The 24,405-nt window shown below is 38.7% G+C and overlaps 1 protein-coding gene across 7 annotated transcripts in view; it reads left to right on the forward strand.

The window, feature by feature from the left end:
- The window catches only part of FIG4 (FIG4 phosphoinositide 5-phosphatase), a 130,595-nt gene that overhangs the window by 68,573 nt on the left and 37,617 nt on the right, over positions 1 to 24,405 (forward strand). For 4 of the 7 annotated variants that reach the window (XM_019929568.3, XM_073789497.1, XM_019929569.3 and 1 more), the window contains exons 16-22: positions 4,672 to 4,810; positions 11,315 to 11,373; positions 13,681 to 13,828; positions 16,405 to 16,488; positions 18,262 to 18,457; positions 19,465 to 19,547; positions 21,624 to 21,710. In XM_019929568.3, coding sequence (XP_019785127.1) covers positions 4,672 to 4,810; positions 11,315 to 11,373; positions 13,681 to 13,828; positions 16,405 to 16,488; positions 18,262 to 18,457; positions 19,465 to 19,547; positions 21,624 to 21,710 — 796 coding nt within the window. The other 3 variants (XM_019929570.3, XM_019929572.3, XM_073789498.1) reach the window with 3 other exon arrangements.

The raw sequence follows: 24,405 nt of genomic DNA on the forward strand, positions 1-24,405 counted from the left end.
TCTTTCCTCCTGTCCTTAATTCCACACCCACCACTAGCTAAAGTCCTATTTCTCTGCTCTCCGAAAGCAAAACCTCTTGAAAGAGTTATGTGCCCACCTGTTTCCTCTCGCATATCCTGTTCTCTCCACCTGCCTCACTGGGCCTCTGCCCTGTCATGCCACCGAACCAGTGCTTATCAAAATCACCAACAATCCCCCATTGCCAGATCCAGTGATTCCTTTCCTGTCTTCATCTTACTCGGGCTTTCAGCAGCTTCTGTCACAGTTGAGCTCTCCCTCTTTCTTGAAACTCACCTCTGTGCTGTCTCACTCAGTCTCCCTGGTGACTTCTCCTGCCCTATTTCTAAACCTTCCTCATCTCTTTCTATACTTTCACCTTTCATCTTACCCAGCTTTTAAGTACCATGCATTTGACATTCAAATTCATATCTCTTCCCTTGACTCCTCCACTGAACTCCAGACTTATTTATCTACATGCCTACCTAGCAGGCATTTCCTCCAGAATATTGTGGCAGTTTTCTATAGGTGCCGTAACAAATTATCACAGACTTGGTGGCTTAAAACAACACCTGTTTGTTATCTCACGGTGCTTGTGGGTCAGAAGTCTGGGCACAGCATTACTCAGCTGTGTTCTCTGCTTAGGGTTTCACCTGGCTGAAGTCAAAATGAAAGCAGTGAAGTCAGATGAAATCAAAATCGAGTCAGAATGTGGATGCTGATCTGGAGGCCTCCAGGCTCCTTCAGGTTGTTGGCAGAATCCCAGGCAGTTCTAGGGCAGATGTCCCTGTGGCTGGGGCTCATTCTTGGTTTCGGAAGGCTCCTTGCCTTGTGGCCCACTCCATCTTCAAAACCAGCAACGGTGCATAAACCCTTGTGCTTCGAATCTCTCTACCTTCCTCCCCTGCTTTTAGAGGATTCCTGTGATTACAGTGGGCCCACCCGGATAAGACAAGATAATTTCCCTATCTTGAAGTCAGTGATTAGTAATTTCACTTACATCTGCAAAGTCCCTTTTGCCATGTAATGTAAAATATTCATGGGAAACTAGGGAGGAAAGGTCATGGGGCCAAGTTTCTTCCTACCACAGATATCTCAGAAGAATCTCAAACTGATCATTTCTGAGACAGGAGCTCTTGACTCTGCCCCAGACCTGTTTCTCTACTTGTTTCGTTTTTTGTTTCATTTTCCACCTCAGCTCCTGCTGTTCAGTTCAGAATCCTAGGAATCATCCTTGAGTTCTTTATTCTCCTTATCCTCCCCCATCTCATCTCTCAGCAGATCTTTTTGGCTCTAGCTCCAAAATATATCCCAGACCCTTCTGCTGTGTTTCATCCTTACTCCTGCCGGGCTGGTGCGGACAGCTGTTGGCTCTCATCTGAACACCTGCAGTGGCTCCTGATTCCTCCCTCTGCCTCCCTCTTCTCCTCTTGCCCTTCACAGCAGCCAGAGTGATCTTTTCAAGACTTAGATCTTATCACTCCCCTCTCAGAAAACCCTTACAGGGCTTCTGATTGCATTTAAAAGTCACGCTCTTCACCGTGACCTACTAGGCTTTGTGTGCTCTGCCTCAGCTGTCCCTAGTCCTGCTCTTTCCTTTGCTCCCTGCCCTCCAGCCCCCTGGCATTCGTGCTGTTCCTGGAGCTGCCCAGCCTCTACCCACTTCCCTGACCACCCGACCTGAGTGTCCCTCTCCTTTCTCATCACTCTCTCGTCACTCTTTTATTTTTTTCATAGAACTTACATCCTCTGGAAGTACCTTGTACATTATTTACTTGTATATTCTTTTTGTTTCCCACTGTGGAACATAAGCCCTACGAGAGCCAGAAATCAGCCTTGTATAGACTGTAGCCCTAGTGTGGGACATAGTAGGCTGTTGGATAAATGAATGAATGGTGTATTTTTTTAATTATGAAAGTAATATATGTTAATTATAATTATAGAATAACTCACAAATCATGTAATCCTCACCTTTCAGAGATAGCAACTTGTTCATATTTAGCAGAACATGATCCTTCTAGTTTTACTATACAGGTACTGTGTATCTGTTTTTGCCCTTTTGGATAATGTGAGTAATCTTTATGACCCTGAATATTCTTTTACAGCATGATCTTTGGTAGCCTTTGGTAGGCTTGTAGCAGTCTGTTCTTTAGAAGCAGCATAGGGAGGTTATTTGTTTTTAGTGTGCATTTAGGTTTCTTTTAAACAAACATCTTTGAACATATACCTTTTTTGCATATTTTTTATCTTATGAAAATTTCAGAAGCATATTTATTAGTTCAGAGTAAAGATATTTTCAGGACCTTTTAAAAATATATATATTGCCAAATAGCCTTACCAAAGGATATAGCAGTCAAGTCCCCCTCAGCAGAGTATAGGAGAGCTCATTTTGAAAAGTATTTGCCAACTTAAAAGGTAGAAGATGGTATATTGTTTTCAGTTTGCATTTGTTTAATAACTAGTACAGTTGAGTTTATGTATGTTCATTGTCTACTTGTTTCTTTTATAAATTGCATGTTTTTCTTTTTCTGTGAGGGTGTTGATCTTCGTTCTTCTTACATTTAATTGGTATTTATTTCAACGTACAGTGTGAGTAGGGATCTAACGTCACTGTCCACTCCCCCACAATGGTTAAACAGTACTGTTTATTGAATAGTGTCCCTTTCCATTACTGATTTCAGAGGCCACTTTATCACGAACTTAATTTAATATTAGGTCAACAAACATTCTAGTTTCCAAGTTAAAATTTTTGGCTAATTAAAAAGAATTGTTATATTCAAGCCTGACCTATTTAAATACAGTGCATAATAAAACTGGTTAGTGTTTAACCTGTTTGGATGGAGTTTGAAAGGTGCATATTCTTTTTCCCTTTAGAGCATGATTGATTACAAAAGTAGATAGTCATTTTGCCCTCTTGTTATCTGCAACTGCAGAGAACCTACCTGTTTTAAGCTTTTATCTGTGTCCAGAGTACTGCTGTCTTCCAGAAGGTGATAGCCTTATTTGCAGTCAAAAGTAGCCAGGAAGATTCTCCGGCTCATTAGGGCTGGCCTTAGATTCCAAGCTTAGTATGTGACCATAAATACTATGGATATATTTTAAGTTATAAAAACAGCAGGACATTCAAGAAGTCTCCATTATGATCCTTGGAAGGAATATCCTTTATTTGGTTATGTTTTTCAATCTTACATTTTATTATACTTGCTAAAAATTAAAGGAAGCTATTAGTAAGCTTAATAAAAAAGAAACTCCTTGAAAACATGGCTGAAAAATGGAAAGCTTCTTAAGATAGTATTAAGATATTTTGGGGTACTGCAGAGGATGAATTATTGTGCCATTAAGGCCATTCAAGAAGCATAAAGAATATAATTACTATAAAAGCAGTATGTTTACTTTCATATTGTGTTAAGAGGGTGAAAATTGGGGCAGTAATGCCTGTGTCATTTAGTACTTTGATGTTTTCACTCAACAAATGGAAAAAAGCTCCAAATACATTGATCATATAAACACATCCCTTTTATATATTACTTTTAGCCTAAAAGGTAAGTGCTGTTTTAATGGAATGCTTCCTGTCAAAATATATAACTGGAATACATGTTTGATGTACCGTATTTCATTTATGCTTCTGCCAAAATGACCAAATAGCCCAATGAGAACAATGTTGCTAATTTCAGATTTTTCTGTGTTTCACTATAGCTGTTGGAAGGAAATTGATTTTATGATAATGCTATTCTGTTTCAAAAGCAGTCATTTCTATTGTGCTGTCTTTTTGGTTCTGTGCTCATTTTCAGAAAGAGGTTATTATTTATATTGTGGAAGCCTGCCCCAGACTTGAATATACAAGGGATCGGAGATGAGAATGGAAAGAAGGAAATGAGGGGAAGGAGTGAAGGATGCTAGGGAGGGGACAGTGCAGAATGGGAAGGATGGCTCATGAGGTGGCTTCAGTGCTAATCATCATTTTTACCCAAATATAATTGGGAAAAAGAAGAGATACAGCATATATATATGTAGTCAATTTTATTAGTTCATATTACCTTTGAAAAGGTAATTTTGGAGTGGTTGAATGGTTAGAATGAGGCTGTTTTCCATGTGCTCAATCTGCCTTCATTATCAAACACAGCTGTAGGAGACAGAAAATGTAAACATTGTCTCTGCTAAAGAAATGGAGAATGTCTTTTCATGGATTAAAAGCAGAAACTTGGAAGCTGACTTGTTCAAGGTTGTGCAACAGAATATGGGTAGAAATTGGGTCACTTTATTTGTCTCTGACATCTCTACTTGTCTTTGCAATAAAGTGAAGATGCCCTTTGTTTTAGGTAAACTAACACACAGTGAGAATGTTTTCTAAAAATACAATCACTAAGGTACTTGGCAGTTCTTGAGGATTTTTAAGAGTCTCTCAAAATTCAAGAAGCAGTTTATGTTCACTATCCTCTGTGTTATGAGAGGTACAGAGTAAAAAGGAAACATTTTGAAGCAAGATTTTAATTCTCAAAATCTTGGCTGTTTTAGATTTTGTGTATGTGTGTGACTTTTGAAGTATAAATGCTATTATATTCAGAGGTATGTTCTATGAAATCACAGTTGTACCATTATCCTCCTAAGAGAACATTCCCCTGAGTTGTTTATGTCAGTAATGGATTTCCTGAAATACATATTTTTGCTTTTTAGATGCCGATAGACAAGATTCCATTAATCTCTTCCTGGGAGTTTTCCATCCCACTGAAGGGAAACCTCATCTCTGGGAACTCCCGACAGATTTTTATTTGCATCATAAAAATACCATGAGACTTTTACCAACAAGAAGAAGGTATTTTTTTTTTCCTAGTCTACTATGTAAACTCAGATTTGATGTTATTATGAATGTGAGATAGTTTTCTTTTTGAGAAATGGTCATATAGGCTAAAGTAGTCAGTCTTGCTACATGTTTGCCATGAGGAATTTAGTATTGTTGATGTCCTGATAGTAGGTTTGGGAAATCATCATTAACAAATGCAGTTGTTTGGCATTTTCCAGAAGATATAAAGTTTCAGAACTTAACCATTGAATGTAATTTGAAGCTACACTCGAGCAAACCATTAACATCATTTTTGACTGGTTCCCACAAATGTGGAATGATAAAGAACTCAACATTTCAGGAGTCAATCTTAGACATCCTCACTTTGGAATTCCAACTCTCTTTCCTCCAAGAAGCACAAGGAACTCTTGGTGACACTAGGGAGGACAGGAAACTAGAGCGGTGGCGTTAAGGGCAGATACCACTCCCACCACCCCTACTGCTCACTCTGAGCTTTCTAGAGTCATTCACCAGTATCAGTTATTTTGATGACAGTTAAATTGGTAGTAATAATCCCCAAAGAAATGAACTGTTTCCCTGAGGTGTTTTGACAGGACGCCCTGTAGCCCAGGCCTCAGGGTCAGGTAGAATTGGAGTCTCTGCAGTGGTGTGACCTTGAACTAGTTATTTCATCTCTCTAAGCCTCATTTTCCTCATGTACAAAAAGTAAATGACAGGACACACATCACAAAGTCATTGTGAGGATTTAATAGAGGACTCTAACATTTTTAATTGAAGAGTCATGTACTAATAATGGGCAGCATTTTTCACATACGAGGTTGGAGCCTGGTGCCTTCTGCTCAAAGGCCTGTGATGTCAGGTTTGCTCCTAACGCTTTCCTCTCACAAGATCGGTGTGATGTAGTCCTTATTTTGTGCAGAGATGCCTCTCGAGCACTACAGGGGTCATTGCCAGTCTGGGCTAATTGTGTGGACAGACCACAAACAACTGGTGAATTAGCAAGTGCTGATGTTACAGCTGTTACCAAATTCTGTGATACTTCAGGAATATTTAAAATATTAAGGAAACGTCAGAGTTTATATGTTTCTCAGCTTTGTACTTTTAAGTACATATATTATTGGAATAGCCAGCTTAATACTTGAGCTTACTTTCCCTATAAATGAAGCAGTTCTGGTTTTTCCACTACATTTAAGATTAATAAATGATTGCTTTGAATTTCTGCTGACAAAAAATCTGGAGCTAATTACGTTTATTTGATGAGAGATAAGTGTAAATACCTATATTTAGCTTTGTTGATGCAGCTGACTATGGGTAAATGTGGCTGACTTTCTAAAACTTTATATTAACTTAAAGTATTGAAGGTCTTAAGATACAACTTGGGAACAAACAAAACTCGATTTTCTGTTGCTGAAATTAGCTGGTAAATTACAAGCGTAAGTTAAAACCACTTGCTTACCTTGAGTAACCACTTGCAGTGTTGGCGCTTATTTGTGGGAATAAAAGGAAGCTGATGTTACATTCCCATTTTAAAAAAAAAAGGAAACTGAAGTGCAGAGAGGATGTGTCTTGACTGAGATTATTCAGCTGGTTAGATGGTACAGCAAGGATCAGCTAGAAGTCTCCCACTGAAAATAAACTTTTATCAAAGTAGATACTATGTCTCTCACAGTTGACTTGGTCTCCTGGTTTGTTTGGGTTTTTTTCTCTAGAATGTCAAAATTCCAAAAATTGGTTTTTGGCATCAACAATTGATACTCCTCATCCACAGTACTTATAAAGACTGCCAGATAAATGTCAGTGCTTTATTTTGGACTTTCCAGTTATTTTGATGACAGTTAAATCAGTATTATAATTCTCAGAAGGAATGAACAGTTTAGCCAGAGGCAGTAACCAGACAGGAGCATGGACGTCAGGGTAGAGCTGAGTTGGAATTTCTGCAAGTGTGTTACATCTGGAAAACTTGTTTTCTAAACATCTGGAAAACTTGTTTTCCCAACTGTAAAATGGAGACGACCATACACACCTCACAGGTCATTTTGAGGATTAAATGAGAAAATGGGCGGGAAGTACGTAGTACTGGGTCTGACACACAATCAACACAGTCCTGAAGCAGCCAGGCTCTGGAGAGACTGCCTGCGTTTAATACCTGTGTGACCAGAGGCAAGGTCCAGTTCTCAGTTTCCACATCAGTAAAATAGAGATAATGGTAGTGTCTGATGTGTAGGTTTTTCTGAGAATCAGATGAGATCATATAAATCCTTAGCACATAGTAAGTCCAACAGGTGTTGGTATTGTTATTATTTTTTTAAGGGATTACATTCCCTAGTTGTAACATTTATTAAAAATCATATAGGATGGCCATAAAATCTAGAAACTTAGATAATATTTTATCACTTATTATAACATAATATCAATGCACACTTTATTATGTATTCGCTTGTGTTTCCAAACTTGGTGACCATCATGTATTTTATACTGTGTTTATCAATGATTTATTCTGAAACAACATTTTTATTGAATGATAAGGGAAGGGGGGGAATAAACCTAGCTCTGCCTAAAGTTTGTCCAAACCAATCCTCTTGAGGTAACTACTTTTGTGACTCAAAACCCCATGTTTATTGATCTGTTCAAAACCACTGATTGAAGCTTTGTTCTGAAATAGGTTAATATGTCATATATCATCTCAGATGCCATTTATTGAATGAGTGTTGATAATGTCACCAAGATATTTTTAGACTTTAAGCATTAATTATCTCATTGACTCAGAGTTGGGAGGTTTCCTGGCTCTATTCTCTGTCTGATATGTGAGTTCCCTCTGTGTATTCCCAGACTATGCTTGTCTGGCCCTGGTTTGTCAACAGGGGCATGTCTGGTTGAGAGGTAGTTGTTTTCGGACAGTTCACTTACATGATTCTTCCTCATATCATGCCGATATCTGCTTCTCTATAACTTTACCTAGTAATCTTAGTTCAACCCCTGAGACCTTGAGAACACAATTTCCTCATCCACTTGATAGTCTTTTAAATAGATGAAGACAAGTTCACATGTTCGCAAAATCTCTTCTTCTCCAGGTTAAAAATGGCTCCACTTTCTTAGCTGTTTCTCCTATACTGTAGTTCTAAGTCTGTTTAGCATTCGGAAGGCTCTCTTCTGTATTCCAGCCTATGTCAGTGCTCTTTTTAAACTCTGGTATCCAGACCTGGGTCCAATAGTAGTCAGTTTGGTCCGATTTGTGCCAACTGTTATGGGACCATTGGTACCATTATTCCCTTTGTCCTGGATAATCTATTTTTTAATCATTAAGTGTAAGATTACATTAACTGTTTTCAGTAATGCCATTGTAATGTTAATTCCTTGGGCTTCCTATCCATTGGGACTCCCAAGTCTTTTTAACATGTCCTACTGCCACGCCTTATCTGTGCCATCTTGTCATGCTTGTATATGCTTTGCCTGCTTCCAAAAAAAGTATGTAAATATATATCCTTTTTATTAGCTCTTTCCTCGAGTTTTGTAGCTTCCTCAAAATTAATCAGCTGGCCATCTTGATCCTACAAGTCCTTGATGACATAGGGTAAGTCCTTGAATAGAGTAGGGTAGATGGCAGAGCCCTGTGGGATACCATCGCACAGCTCCTTCCACCTTAACATTGTTTTGTGATGTTTGGCTGGAATCATTTAGACAGCTGTAACTTACTATGCTGTCAACGCTTGACTATCCTGTCATCCTGCTCACATTTCTCTGTATTGTTCACATGTATCAATATCAACTTGGCTTTGCTCAAGTCCATATATATTATTTCAGAGGGCTCCCAAGTTTACTAGGGGAATTAAAGAGTCTTTTAAGATCTTCCTAACCTTTCTGTGTGAGCCAGTGGAATTGAACACTCTTAATACTGAGGACTAAAAAAGAGAAAAGAAGCTGACTTACTAGGTATTTATGCAAAGGAGGAAGTGGCACCAACCTGCACTCTCCTGTCCTCTGATACCTGGTCCCAAAGCAGATTTCTGTCCCAGTGCAGGTGCTCTTCCTCTGGGTGAAAGTGCCTGGTGGGTCGGTTGATGAAGGTCCCCCAGTCCTGGGTTCAGTCCTCTTAGATGCCCTCCTCGTCCATCCATCTCAGCCCAGCTTCCCCAGGGCAGGTATTTCTTTGGGCTTCTTTGCTTGAGACCCACTCAGAAGAGTTGGACCTTTATTATTTATTTGTTTGTTTGTTTATGCCTCACCGTGCAGTATGTAAGATCTTAGTTCCCTGACCAGGGATTGAACCTGTGCCCCCTGCACTGGAAGCGTGGAGGCTTAACCACTGGGCCACCAGGGAAGTCCCAGAGTTGGACTTTTAAAAAAGTATTGTTAAGTTGCTTTATCTTGCTTAGGGAGATACAGTTTAGTAATATTAAAAAAAAAATTATGGCCTGGTCTCAAAGCACTAATACTAAAAAAAAAGCACTAATTAAGATGATCCTCTTAATTCTTTTTCTCCACATGGTACATTCTGAGTTAAAACACGTTCTTTATAATGTTTACTTCTTTTTCCTAAGTAAGCTCATCGTGTGCACCATTTTTTAGGAAATTACTTAACGCAAGCAGATACATTCTCTTGCTCACGTGCGAATTCTCTCTCTCTCTCTCTCTGACACACACACACACACACACACACACACACACGTCTTTTTCATTCCCCTGATCTGATAGTCTGAATAGCCTGGTGTGGCTTGTTTTTGTGAATATATGTGGATTCATAGAAGCCACTGGTCATCTTTTTAGGTTACTCACAGTATGTCTCTAGTAAATATTTGTTTCATTATCTCGCCTGCACTGACATCACACTTATCGCTGTACAGTTTTTGGAATCTTTCACCCTCTCACTTTTGAACATCAAGACTGCATTTGCCCATTCCCATTGTCAGTTCTGTTCTTCACTGTTTCTTAAAAGATTATTGATCTCAACTGTACCAGGACACTTGAGTGCTCTTAGAGAGGTTCTACTGCTTCCTTCCACCTCTTAGGCTGTGCACAGTTCCCTCTTATCTTGTGTATTTCTCTTTCCAGCATGAAACTTACTATGCCTGGTGAAGATGGAAACAATACTGGAATTAAGTAGCTCTATACTCTCTGTCATTATTTTCAACATGGCATTTCTAACATATAGAGCAGTACTTGATACACAGTAGGTGCTTAATAAATGTTGAAAGACTGAATGAATTCTCTGTAAGCAGCAGACTTATCCCTTTTCTGTTCTTTTCATGCTTTTAAAGCCTTGCTATTCAAAAAGTAGTCTAAGGACCAGCCCCTTTGGCATCACTGGGAGCTTGTCATAAATGCAGATTCTCAGGCCCCACCTACTGAATCAGAATCTGCCTTTTCACAGGATCTCCAAGTGATTTTTGTGTGTACACTGATTTTGAGAAGCACTGCTCTAAAGCATAACTTCAGTCTCAAGGCAAAACTTTAGGAGTCTTTGCTGTTATCATAGTACTACCCACCTTACCCCCACAGGTCACTAGGCTCCCCGGCTCTTTTGTTGATCATCCTTGGTCATGTATCTGCTTGCCATCTCTAGGAGAGTTCTCTACGTTGCCTATTTCCTTTAAATACTCCCCATTCATCATAATTGGGGTTATTCAAGGTCGTAATGTCAACATTTTATTTTTAGAAAGCCTTTCATTTATTTTAAATGATCTTTTAGCATTTTTGGCTGTAGGCTCTTTTCTCTGAACCTTTTGAAAATCTGTTTTTTTTTTAAATTTGATATCCCATTTTACATCATTCCCCTTCCTAGCTCTCATTAGCTTTGATATAGCATTTTCCTCATAAATATCCATTTCATCAGAATTTGATTTAGAATTAAATTCAGTGTTCAGAGAAAAGGCAGTTCAGGATCCTTTCAGATTCTCTGAGTTTTCTAGCAGACCTCCAGATGATTGAAATTCCCAGCCTTACTCTGACTGGCCTCTATAATCAAGTAGTGAATGTTTACAGTTCAAGATTAACAGGGGCTATACTATTTTTTAAGGAAATTTGTTCTTTAGGCTTATCCATTTACTTAATGATTTTGCTGAACTGTTTAACCATATACACAGACCCAGACACATAGAGCAGAGTAGAAAAAGTAACCTAACTCTGAGATAACTACGCGCAGGAGAATCCTACTTGTAGGACTTGGGTCACAGTCCCGCTGCTCACCGGGGGGCGGGGTAATAAAGTAGGCACAGTCAACAGCAGCTCATAGAGTCTGGCTTAGTGTACCCGAATCATTTTTAGCTAAAAGTAGGTAACATCACAGCACCTTGACTCTCAGACGTGTACATGGCATTTTTGTAGATCTATGATGTAGTTGAAACAAGAAGCGGTTGGGAAAGGAAAGAACATGTTGAAGACCTACTGTGCCAAAAGCTTCACAGCCGTGTTTTTAAAAGCATCTTACTCTAGACCATACACCCTTTTATCCAGCGAATTGTAGAAAATCTACATTTACATTTGGGCCATCTTATCTCTCTTTTTTTTTTTTTCTAATAGTTATACTTACTGGTGGACACCAGAGGTAATAAAACATTTACCACTGCCTTATGATGAAGGTAGGTATACTGTTTCTCTTTTAGTTTTTATACTAATATGTTTTGGAATTATTCTTAAATGAGCTTGATGCATTCAATTCTTTGCATATAATATTTTATTAGAAAGAAATGAATGACTACTCGCTGTTACGTTGCTATTACAATAGATAGGAGATTGTAACATCTTAGCTTTTTTAAAAAAATTTTTATTGGAGTATAGTTGATTTATAATGTGTTAGTTTCAGGTGTACAGCAAGTGAATCAGTTAAATATACATCTGCTCTTTTTTTTTTTTAAGATTCTTTCCCCATATAGGCCATTACAGAGAATTGAGTAGAGTTCCCTGTGCTATACAGCAGTTATCTATTTTATATATAGTAGTGTGTATATGTCAGTCCTAATCTCCCAATTTATCCCTCCCCCCTACTCCCCTGGTAACCACAAGTTTGTTTTCTACATCTGTGACTCTACTTCTGTTTTGTAAATAAGTTCATGTGTACCTTTTTTTTTAATTCCACATATAAGTGATATCATATGATATTTGTCTTTCTGCGTCTGACTTATTTCATTCAGTATGACAGTCTCTAGGTCCATCCATGCTGCTGCAAATGGCATTTGTTCTTTTTCATGGCTGAGTAATATTCCATTGTATCTATGTACCCCATCTTCTTTATCCATTCCTCTGTTGATGGACATTTAGGTCGCTTCCATGTCCTGGCTATTGTAAATAGTGCTGCAGTGAACATTGGGGTACAACATCTTAGCTTTTTTTTTTTTTTTTCCATCAGAGGCATAGCATTTTACTTTCAATCAGGATTCAAACCTAGTACAGAAACATTAATACCAAAAGGTAAATTTGTTCAAAAGGTAGAAATTTAATATAAAGATCATTTTGGAGGTTGTATACCTGACAGAGGAGCCACCAACTGCATCTGGAGTTCCTTACACACGCTCTGTGTACCATTCATCACTGTCACGCTCTGAGGAGCTCCTAATCTGCCTCCTAAAACCTTCCTCCAGCCTCACAGAGGAGAGGAGTGAACTCCTCAGAGGGAACACACTCAAGATTATAACTCCGGGCCACAGAATTTCCTCTGATCTTTCAGGAGGAAAACAGTAAATAGAATTAATTAATGAATTAATTAAAATTTTGAATTGCCTCCCCAAATTGCAAGCATTTATAGTTGGGAAGTTCTAATTTTTTTTTTTTTACATCTTTATTGGAGTATAATTGCTTTACAATGGTGTGTTAGTTTCTGCTTTATAACAAAGTGAATCAGTTAAGGGCAGAGATTGTGTTATACTTTTATCTAAGTAGCCTGATACGTTATATTGTATCTTACAGTTATTAGGTATGTCCCTCAAATGTTTATATAATATATTAGTTCATCATTTAAAATTAGTACTTGATGTATGTCTAGATATTTGGGGGGAATGGGGAGGAAGTGAAGACCCATTCACAAGGAGAAATAAAAACTTTTCCTCTATCTAAGCAGTGAAAAAAAGTACAGATGTGTGTATAAAAGTACATTTTAGTCACTGAAGTTTAAATTATCTATTAATTTGTCAGAAAGGCAGGAAAATTTTTATATTAAAAGAATATAATTTGTTCCCAAATTAAATAATTGACCAGTTTGCAATAGAGTTTATTCTTGATTCTGTTACTGATTCCCCTGACCACGGGCAAGCCAGTTTTCCCAGTTGTGAAAGGATATTAAGATCTATTGCCAATCTGGAACGTTCCAGTTGAGGACTCCATTTAGTCATGGTTGGCCATCCCAACTTTGGGTGGTGAAGGCCATAAAGTAAAAAAGGTTGCAAATGACTTTCGGTTCTTAATAAATTATTAATTAACTTCTAAAAAGTATTTGTTACCTTGAAATTCTGGGCAAAATCATAACTCACATTGCTAAGATTTGGTTGTTCTGGGAAAAAGGATAGGACTTCAACAGCCTAATATTGCCCGTAAATAGGATTTGAAATATAAAGGAAAATTTAGTGAAATTGCATAATTTTTATCTAGAAGGCAGAGGGTATTTATTTAAGAGCAAAAAGGAATTTAAAGAACTGAATAATTGGATTTCTAAAATAATTCCCCACTCCTACCCCCCTTCCAGAGGTCCCCACCTCCTTAGAGTTTGTCACGCTCAGCTTTGCAGTATATATTCTGTGCACATATCTTGTTCCTCTTCCAAGCGTGAAAGTGCCAGAGGCAGGAGCTGGACTTGTTCAGTGCGCTCCGCTCTCTGTGAACACAGTTGATATTACAGAAATATTTGAGAGATGTAATCTAAAGGCTTTAAGAGTAACAGGCAGTATCTCTCTTAGTTATCTGTGCTGCGAACTTAAAGAAGTTGATAGTGAAGAAGTTTCACAAATACGAAGAGGAGATTGACATCCACAACGAATTTTTTCGACCATACGAGCTGAGTAGCTTTGATGACACCTTTTGCTTGGCTATGACGAGTTCAGCGCGGTATGTTGTGAGTTCTCTGAAACTGGAAGAATTGGGGAGCTATAGTTTTCCTAGTTTGTACAGCTATATCTTACTTTACTCGGAATCTGTTCTGTAAGCCTGCTAGCAGGTGGTTGTCCAGCCTCTGAATTCCTCCTGCGATTGGGAGCCCGCTACTCAGGAGGCTGTCCTTCTACAGTTAGACAACTGGAGTTAAATTCTTCTCTTAGATAAGTTGAAATCTGCCTCCCTTCGGTCCTAATTTTTCATTTGGAATAAACTCAGCTTCTTAAGTTGAACTTAGAAATTGAGAGCCAGCATAAATTAGTGGACAAAAGGCATAGTCTTTGGTATTAGAAAGGCCAGAATGTGAATCTTAGACCAGCCATTGCCTACCTGTGTGACCTGGAGAAAATTATCCAACTTATGTGAGTCTGTTTCTTCACTTCATATAGAGAGGGGTGTGTATCACACAGACACACATGCACCAAGTGCCTAACGTAGTACCTGGCACAGGTGGGTTACTAATAAATGGTGACTCTTATTATATTACTGTTTTTATTAGGCACAGGACAAGTCTAGTTCCTCTTCTGTGTGATAGCCCTCTAGATATTTGAGAAAGCAATATTAATTTTTTTCAGGGTAAATATCCTTCTTTCTTTCATAACTCATATGACATTGTTTGTAGACATCTCTCCACCTTTGAACATACTTCATTTTTCTGTCTCTTTTCGAGTTTGGCGGAGCCTTTTAGGAAGATGATGGTACTAGATTAAGAAAATTAGGCAAAGAAAATCAGTTTTTGATCATTATGTTTTATACTAAAGTTTACATTTTTGTACTTACATTTTGTATTTTTCATTTACTTCAAATGTGATATATGTATGCCTAAACTTAACATGGTACATGTGGAAACATATTCCATGGTTTGTTTCCTAGAAATCACTCTACATTTTGCTTCAGTTTCAGATAGAAAGTTTGGAATTTTCACTTGCTTCATTTTCAGTTACCTTGTTAAAGTTTAGCAGTTGTAACTGTAAGGTTATTGTCATTTTCCAGAATTTTTCAACTCAGCAAAAGGTGGATGATATTACTTATATGTGTATGTACAGATATACAGTCGGTTTTATTTATTGGCAGCAGTTAATGCTCTGTAAAGTTCCTGCAAATACTGAGTTAGAGAACACTGAACCACTGCTCTTAGGAGAAATACAGGGTTAGTTTCCTGAAAACATCTGGTCATAACATTTTCCTCAACCAATCAGTACGTAATCTTATTTTGTATGCTTCTGTTAAAGATACCTTGTATAATATATATTGTCAATTCATTAACATTGATCTCACAGCCAACAGCACTATAACTGATGCCTGAATGAAGCTTCTCTAACTCATGTATTTTCTCTATAACATACAACTTTCTTCTGCTTAGAAACACCAGGCAACTTCCGCACTATGCGTGGGGGCCATTTTAGACAGTGAAATCTCCAAAAAGCACAAAAATGTGAAAAACATGGCACTAAATAGACTGTGAAAAGGACACTTGTTTTCAGTATGAGAGCTAAAGCAAGAAGGCAGAGTGTCACCTTGTTCTCCCTCGGTTGGGAATGTGAGCGTTGGGTGACTCTAATTTTTCACTGCGCTGCACATGCGCTTGTCTGCGAGTGATCACAAAAGCTCTGAGTGTTGCCTTTGGGGTTACAAATAAATTTTAGTGAGTAAGCAGATTCTCAAATATGGCATCCACAAATAATGAAGATGGACTGTGTATGTTCAGAAAGAAAGAAAAATTAAACCACTTGCATTTTGAAAACAACATTTTCAAACTGTTAAGTAGGCATTTTGAGTCAGATTCAATATTACTTTCTTTTCCTTCAAAAAATGTAATATTGAATCACACACTTGGAGAAGTATCCTTGCCAGAAGTTATGAGTCTTATCTGCATAAATCATGCAACTGTTGCCTTTTTGGCATCTGTTAAAGGGCTTCAGCGGTAATAGTAAAGTAGGCCCTGTATCGTGAGGAAGTAGCTTCAGCTTATCTCAGTAAGTGGTAAATTAACAGTTTCTATTTAAAGTGTTCCAACAGTGTTTTAATGAATTAACCCCAGCCTAATGAGGTAAGTGTTGATACTTCAATTCATACCACTGCGTTTTTGATCATTATGTCCGCCTCCTTAGGTGGTATTGTGTAATAAAAACATTGTCCATAAAACTGAGCAGCTAAGTGTCTTGCCATTGGTTTTATGAGTTTAATTTTACCCGAAAACGAATTCGTGATATACAACCAGAGGGTATGCATCTTAGCAGTAATTCAGATACCAACTCTCCTCCAGTAAACAAAATCTTAAATTCAAAACTATTGGGTCTCTTAATCAGAGAAAATTCACAGTGAGGACTGCTAACATTGAAGTTACTGAGTACCATTAGTTCATGGGGTTTTATGGCCCAGATTACCTAAACTCCCCTGATTATTTGGCTTAGAATATATATACCTCCTAGGGCTAAGAAGGAATCATGTAAGAATGTGAATTGAGATGGAAGTAGACAGTCCTCTGGATGGACAGTGATTCACATGGAATTTTTTTCCCCTTTCTTCAGTGACTTCATGCCTAAGACTTTTGGCATTGATCCAAGTCCGTTTACAGTGCGTAAGCCAGATGAAACCGGAAAATCAGTATTGGGGTAAGATTTGCATATAGAATGAAATTTTAAAGATTCATGTAAAATAATACAGCGCTTACAATATAATTTCCACCAAAAACTAATAACTTCAAGTCACATAGTTTGGAGCAGTCCATTCACTGCATCTATACAGGTAGCTTTTTTATAGCACTGGGATCATTAAAAAGTGTTAGACACTGAAAGTATAATTCACGGGAATTCCAGCAACACGATGCATTTTACTATTTTAAATCAGGAGTTTCACAGATGGCATAAAGGCAGGTAGCAGATATTATGTATGTCCTTTAATAACTCAGCATCCTGTTTCCCACAACATAAAATACTTAGGTAAAAATTTATATTAGTTGTATTTATTTTCGTTGGCATCCTGAGGCAACATTAAAGCAAATGCTCAGAGAACTTAATAGATTTTCTGTGTATTACTGTAACATTGTTTTGGGGATGACTGTTATTATATGCAATAATATGAGGAAGAGAACAAACCATGTTTACAGTCTTTATGCTTTGAGACTGGAATGAAATGTGTTCTAGCGTAAGAATCTCTGTTACTGCCACTGACCTGAATAATCCCAGTGATAAGATTTCTCCTAGGCCCTGGGCAGAAACCCCGGCCAGCCTGTAGATTCTGAGTCCTAATTGTATTTGGGAGTGTGTACAGGGGCCTAATTGGATTCTAGCTACGTGTGATTTATACAATGAGATATATATTACTGTTTTCCAGACACACCATTTATGTGGCTTAAATATGTGGCCTTAAATAACTGCATGTTAAGCCCTGGACCAGATGCTAAGAGGAATTTAAAAGAAGGTTAACATCCTCAGGACATTTAGAATTTAAGGAGTTCCTGGGACAAATATGTAAATGATCAGCTCTATTAGTGTATAGTACTGAAATGTATCCACTTTAATTTTTAGTTGCAGAAAGTCAGAAATGAATTTATTTTCTGTAATATCTAACCCGTGGTTAGATAGTATTGCATGTTTCTTTACTAGAAAATGCAGAATATTATGGTATTTTAAGTCCCTTGCAGAAAATTTTTTAAAGTAAGAGTAAAATATTAAATATATTAAATATTTTTCATAAACGCCAAAAATATTACCATAAAATGTTTTCTGAATTAAAACAACATTCTTACTACTCTCAAATTTGGCACTAAAATAGAAGTTAATAAGTGTGGGCTTTTTCTATGTTTTTCCCCCCGTCTACTCCCTATTATTAGAAGGAATGTTCAGAAAATATAGTTATTTAGTAATAAAACAATTTAAAATCTTAGTTTATGTTCATCATTTGCTCATTACTTTGGTACAAGTAATCAGCTGCCACTGTGATTGCTAAAAATTCATAGGAGGGACAGAAATATACATGGATTTGGCTATCGACCCTTTCTTGAAGCTTCTACAAATTGTAGGTAATTTTACTAATATCTCAAACATAATAGTCTTCTATTATGGTATTATAAATTTTGAAAATACTGATTTCACTTACCAAAGGAAGACACAGTAGCCAAGTGGAGAAAAGATTTTTCTGCACACTACAAGCACATACTTGTTTATTTTCTGAATTTATAACAAAGCTTAAATTCATATAAGGTCAGCACGTACATGATAAAATATTAAACTTTTCCCTTTAGCACAACTTGAATCCAGAAGCTGGCTCCTCACGGTCATTTTCTTATGCTTCACCAGGACTAAGGCTTTGGGACACAGCGATACACAGTAAGCGTTGAGGGTTCGGTTTACAGATGGTTCACATCCGTATTCATCTTTTTAAAGAAACAAGAGCAACAGAGAAGAAGCTGTGTTACAGCGGAAAACGGCCGCCAGTGCCCCACCGCCGCCCAGCGAGGAGGCCGTGTCCAGCAGCTCTGAGGACGACTCCGGGACCGACCGGGAGGAGGAGGGCTCCGTGTCCCAGCGCTCCACGCCAGTGAAGATGACTGACACGGGCGACAGTGCCAAAGTGACCGAGGTCAGGGGCCGAGGAGAGTGTGCAGTCCGGCATGAGGCTCATCTCCAAAATCCCACTTTCAGTTAAAAGGCTGAGAGCAAGAAAAAGTCACATTACCTCACTCATACCTTTCTAATGCACAGTGTTGCAGGCACTGCAGAGATGAATACATTTGACAAAGACATTACTGAGAATGGTTTCTGAAACTGGTGTTTTTGCTTCCATGTGTAACAGTAAATTTCTTGTCACTTCAGAATTCTTAAGAGAGTCCTGTCCCTCTTTGAGCAGCCCATCCACTTATTACTTTGGTACAGTAGCCCATCCGTTTATTCCCTTGCTCAGCACATTGTTGGAATGCAGGGTTTGGATCTAGGCCTCACAATCTTTGCATAACCCCAGTGGGAAGTTCATCCTGTTCAATTTGACATTACCAATATATTGAGGGGAAACAAAAGGCAAGTAAACCACAGAAGAACCAAATTTAGCTTTTGGGAAATTTGCTTTCTAGAAATGGCCAAAAGTCATTAAAGCTAGACACGTTGCCATGGGTTGAGGTTGGCAAACTACAACCTATTGGCCAAAACATCCTGCTGCCTGTTTTTGTAAATAAAGTTTTATTTACAACCAGCCATGCCTATTTACAGCCATACCTATTTGTTTATATATTGTCTATGGCTGCTCTTGCCCTATAACAGCAACAGAGTTTAGTTATGGCAGAGACAGTATGACCCAAAGAACCTAAAATATTTACTGTCTGGCCCTTTACAGAAAATGTTTGCCAACTTCTGCACTATACAAAAGCAATTAGTAATTACCTAATAGTTTTTTACCCTAAAATAAACTATTTTAGTGAAAATGAAGTCAGATTTTTAAAAACCATTAACTGAGAAATTTAATGAACCAGGTTGAAGAAACATTGTGATTGCCTTTGTGGGAAAATTCACAGGTTCATTTTCTTCATCTTTGGAAATTATTAAGATTCTAGATGTCTAAAACTTCTTCCTGGTTCCCTTTTCTTTTGACCCCAGAATGTGGTCCAGCCCATGAAAGAGGTGTATGGAATCAACCTCTCAGATGGCCTCTCAGAAGAAGATCTCTCCATTTATTTAAGGTAAAGTATTTTCATGAGAGATTAAGGACAAATGCAAATGTAATACAATACCTTATATCTAGTGTAACGTTTAAAAATTGAAAATAGTCAACAATACAGAAGGAAGTGAATTCCACTTGGAATAAAATAGTAGCATTTAGGTCAAATTCTGAAACAATTTATATTTGGAGTTAAAGGCCTACTTACTGCCTGAGACTCTCAGGGCCCCTCAGTGATAAAAATTTATGATGCTTACATGTATTTTCACTGCCCATAAGCTGCAAACTGAAGTTTAAATACATCTCTGCATTCCTGCATTAACAAATCCTCAAGATCAAGTACCTTCTTACAGAATGAACTTGGGATACAGACAACTGAGGACCTTGTATTCCCTTCAGCTCGGGGTTGGGGTGGAGAGCTGCTGGTGGGAGTGGAGGCTGAGGAGGGAGAAGGAAGCAGTGATGTAGGGGCACCAATGCAGAATGTTATCGACCTTTATTGGGAAGACCTGGCTAAAAGGAGGAGATCTACCAAAAGGTATTCCCTGAAATCACGTATATAATTTTGTGTGTCTGTGTGCGCTTGCAAAGATTCATAGTTATCAGATTCTCAAAAGAACTCCTCGCCTAGAAATCCTTAAAACCCTGACGAGACCACTGTAAACGCCCCCTCAACCTAATGTATGCTTTAAGAAGACTTAATTATTGCAGGTGAACATGGACCCACTTCATCTAAGTTTGGCTTATGTAAACTGTAATATAATGAGCACTAACCTCCAGGTCTTTTTTAAGGAGGGTATTTGTTTTGCAGAATCCATTGAACTGGATATTTTCAGCTCTCTGCTTCATACTAGTAAGATCTGCTGTAGAATATGTGAAATATAAAAATGTATGGCATTTCTTGACTACAGAAGCACTGGTATGACTGTGCATCACTGTCTTACTGGAAGCCAACTGAGTCGTTCAGAACTCAGCCACACCCTCCTCACTCCTGGATACACAGACATGCATGACATTCATACAGCTGTCACACTCCGTAGCTCAACTCTTTAGGAGTTAGTTGAAGTGGGCCTTCATGAGCAGCATGATCTGGAAGAACGATTTATCTGGGGTTAGTGACTGAGTAATATGACTTTATTGCAGAGAGCATAAGTGTACATGTCAAGGCTGTTCACTTGCTGAAGATAAAAGTTTGGATAAGAGTAATCAAAGTTTTTTATAGTGCTGTACTGATCGAATAATTGGTAGTTTCTTCAGCACTTTTCCTGACTTTTAAAAAAACCTCATAAAAACTACAAACTGCATCCCTGAGGGGAAGATGGGTGCATGTAGCCCAGGCCACACTTCAGATGGGTACACTTGAGAAATATCAGTGGCCCATTGCCAGGCATCCTCTTACCTTGCCGAGCTGGCCTGGGGCGAGTCCCTTTGGCCTTAGCTGCAGGTCTGGATTAGTGTCGTTGGAGGCTTCTCTGAGGGGGATGGTGGGGGGACAGTGGTGCTCAGCAGGTGGTCTCCTTAGTCCCCTCCAGCTCAGATGAAAGTACTCTTCCGAGCGGCTGGCGTATATATACCCGGGGATTCCTGTGGTCCTGAGGAAACCAACTCCATGCCCTGGGTGCTTACAGCATCGTTGCTCCAGGAGATGGATCCCTAGCCCGATCTGGCATTTCCTTGTTGTTTGTCTCACTGCAGACATCCCCGTCCCTGCCACTGCCTCACGTTTCCCCATGCTTCCTGCTGCTGTCACCCTTAGATATGCGAGGCCTTACAAGATCATCTCCCTGGCTTCAGGAACATTTTGGCTCAAGTTCTGTATCACGTTTGAGTAAACGGGATGCAATGAAATACACGTTTTGTTTCATTCCTATGTCCATGGTTACGACTTACATTTTAACCCATTCCTCCTTTACTTCTCATAAACCCACTCTAACATCAGGCAGTCATTTATAAATCGAGTCTCGTGTCACATAGGGTACTCTTGCGTGCTTTTCTGACATAAGCATATAACTGTCGTTTGAAGGCCCATATCATTTTGTGCGCTCTCCTGAATTTGTGGCAGGTAGTTCTTTAGCTTTGTATCTGTTATAATTTGTAGATTTGTGCAGCTGGGGCAGAGTCAACATAAACAAGACAAGAGCAGCCAGCAGTTCTGTTCCAGGTGCCCAGATGGAGTTATAAAATTGTAAGTACTAGATTAGACTTGTAAAAAAAAAAAAATCTTTGTATTCATGCCATTCGGGGTGCTTTTTTTTTAAGACTTTATGAGAAAGACATTGTCTTGTCCCCAAATTAGTACAAGCACTAAAGCGTCTCCTCCTGGTGTAATACCGTATCCGAGGAAAACTGGGCAGCTGTGGGGATGGGGAAAAGGTTGGGAGCCTTGCCTTGCCTTTGGAGGTGGGACTGGAGTTGGTGAGGATTTTCCTCCAGAAACTCTGCTTTCCAGTGGATAGCAGTGGGATGAAAAAACAGCTCTGACCCTGGAGACAGGCTCCTCAAATTCAGTGCAAGACCCTTGAGGGCAGGAGTGGTTTGTCTTTTCTAGCTCTATATCTTCACCAGTTCTGTTAACTTGCTGTTTAGTGAATAACTTGGAGTTTAGTAAATTCTTAAATAAATAGAACTAGGTTCATATCCTGACTTAACACTCTGCGACTTCTTTTTTTTACTCTGCGACTTCTTTTTTTTTTTTTACCTTGAGCAAGTAACTTAAGTCCTGTGGGGCTCAGTTTCTTTGTCTGCAAAATGGGTTAATGGTAGCACCTGCTTCATAGGAGGATGGTGGGGCTGAAATGAAATCATGCATGCAAAGTGCTGAGATCAGTGTCTGGAATACGTCCTCAGTACGTTGTGATCATCACCATTGTCCCTTTCTTCTTCCTATTTGTCATTGTTCTCTGCTTGTTGGGACCAAACAAAGCAAAGGTTGTGACCAGGAGTGGCTCCTGATGCCATATGATCAGCTGAGTTTCCTCTATAAAAAGGGGTCACTGTGGTGATTAAATGAGGTAGGATATGCAAGGCATCTAGATCAGTATCTGGCACAGAGTTGACATTTAGTAAATGTTCTCTTCCCTTTTCTTGGTACAACTTTATCAGTTTGTTTAGTAAATTATTTGATAGATACTGACTGCCTGACTTCTCCATGTACTACATCTGCGTGTTCCTAATTGTTAAGAGGCTACTATAGTGATCCAGGCAAAGACTGGTGCCTTAGAGAATAGCGGCTGGGAGGATTTTGGAAATGGGATGAATCTAGGAAATATTAAAAAGTGAAATAGACTGGATAGTGAAATAGTTGGGTATGGGGAAAAGGCCTTACCGAGGATGGCCGTTAGGTTTTTTGGAAACAATATGTTTGATTCATTCATTCATTTAGCAAATAGGTATTGAATACCTATTCGGACCTGTGTTAGGACCATGGACAGCTGCCATTTATCAAGGTAAGGAGCACCGTAGGAGGAACCTGTTTGCCTTTCAAGGGGGATCAAAGTGGCCATGTTTAGGAGGCAGGTGAATCAACTGATCTGGAACTCAGAAAAGAGCCTCTGGGAATGTGAATGCATGTTGGTGATAATTAAAGTCTCTAGTTAAAGATGACACCACTTAGGAAAAGAGAATAACAGAGTGAGAAAAGGTCTACAGCTGAGTCTTGAGGGGATCTGAGTTTAACGCTGAGGAGAGAGAGATGGCTAATCAGAGAAGGGGAAGGAAAACCAAGACTTATCACAGCCTCCAAAAGGGCTATTTATCCCTTCTTTCTCTCCCCTTCACTATTTTTTTTTCTCTTTTTTAAAAAACATATGAACAGGCTTCCCTGGTGGCACAGTGGTTGAGAGTCCGCCTGCCGATGCAGGGGACACGGGTTCGTGCCCCGGTCCGGGAGGATCCCACATGCCGCGGGGCGGCTGGGCCCGTGAGCCATGGCCGCTGAGCCTGCGCGTCTGGAGCCTGCGCTCCGCAACGGGAGAGGCCACAACAGTGAAAGGCCCGCGTACCACAAAACAAAAACAAAAACAAAACATATGAACTCCTATTAACTTAGAGACAGTTTTTCTTTCGTAGATCTAATTAGCATATGGAAGTATGAGCTCCCAAATGAACTGATAAATATGTGGCCAAAGAAGGAAAGTATTTCAATGTGTTAGTAAAGTAAGAGACTCTGTTAACCAAATTATTCAAATGATTCTTCCATTAAAATAGTATGGCACAACTTAGGAGGAGCAGGTGATGAAGTGAATATAGCATTACAACATAAAAGGAAAACATGTTCCCACATTTCCTTCCACACTGTGTCTACTTTGATCTGTAATTGGTCTTGCTGTTAAGTTACTTTTAAATTCCTTTTCTCAAAACATTTAGTGTTTGCTTGTCTGAGTCTTAGCACAGATGAAAACCATGTGAATCTACGATTTTTTTTAACGTTTTCCACTTAATTAGTAAAGAATCGAACATGAGTGTGTCTTGGTGCAGCGTCTTCAGCAGGATAACAAAGAGCTTGGTAGGCTCTGCATTATGTTGTCATGGCAACTGCCCGAGAGTGTTGTTTTTTGGTGTGTGTGCACGCGTGCTTTAAATTGAAACTGTAACTAGGTTCTTAAAATGTCAGCTCTTCAATTTTAAATTTCTAAAGCTATGCCAAAACCAAGAGAAATTAGATTTATATGAGATCCTGGAAATTCTCATCTTATTATGTTTTGGGTTCTGGTATTTTTTTAAATATATTGATAGTAAGTTTATTTTAAGTTTATATACATACATATGTATCAACTCATCTCTGGACAATTCATAATCTTACCAGTTTTTCTTGAAATTATGAGGCAAACCAATACTCCTTTTCTAAATATGAGGTATACAACAACCAATGTAAAATATAT

The sequence above is a fragment of the Tursiops truncatus genome, chromosome 12, assembly GCF_011762595.2.
Source record: "Tursiops truncatus isolate mTurTru1 chromosome 12, mTurTru1.mat.Y, whole genome shotgun sequence".
Taxonomy (NCBI): domain Eukaryota; kingdom Metazoa; phylum Chordata; class Mammalia; order Artiodactyla; family Delphinidae; genus Tursiops; species Tursiops truncatus.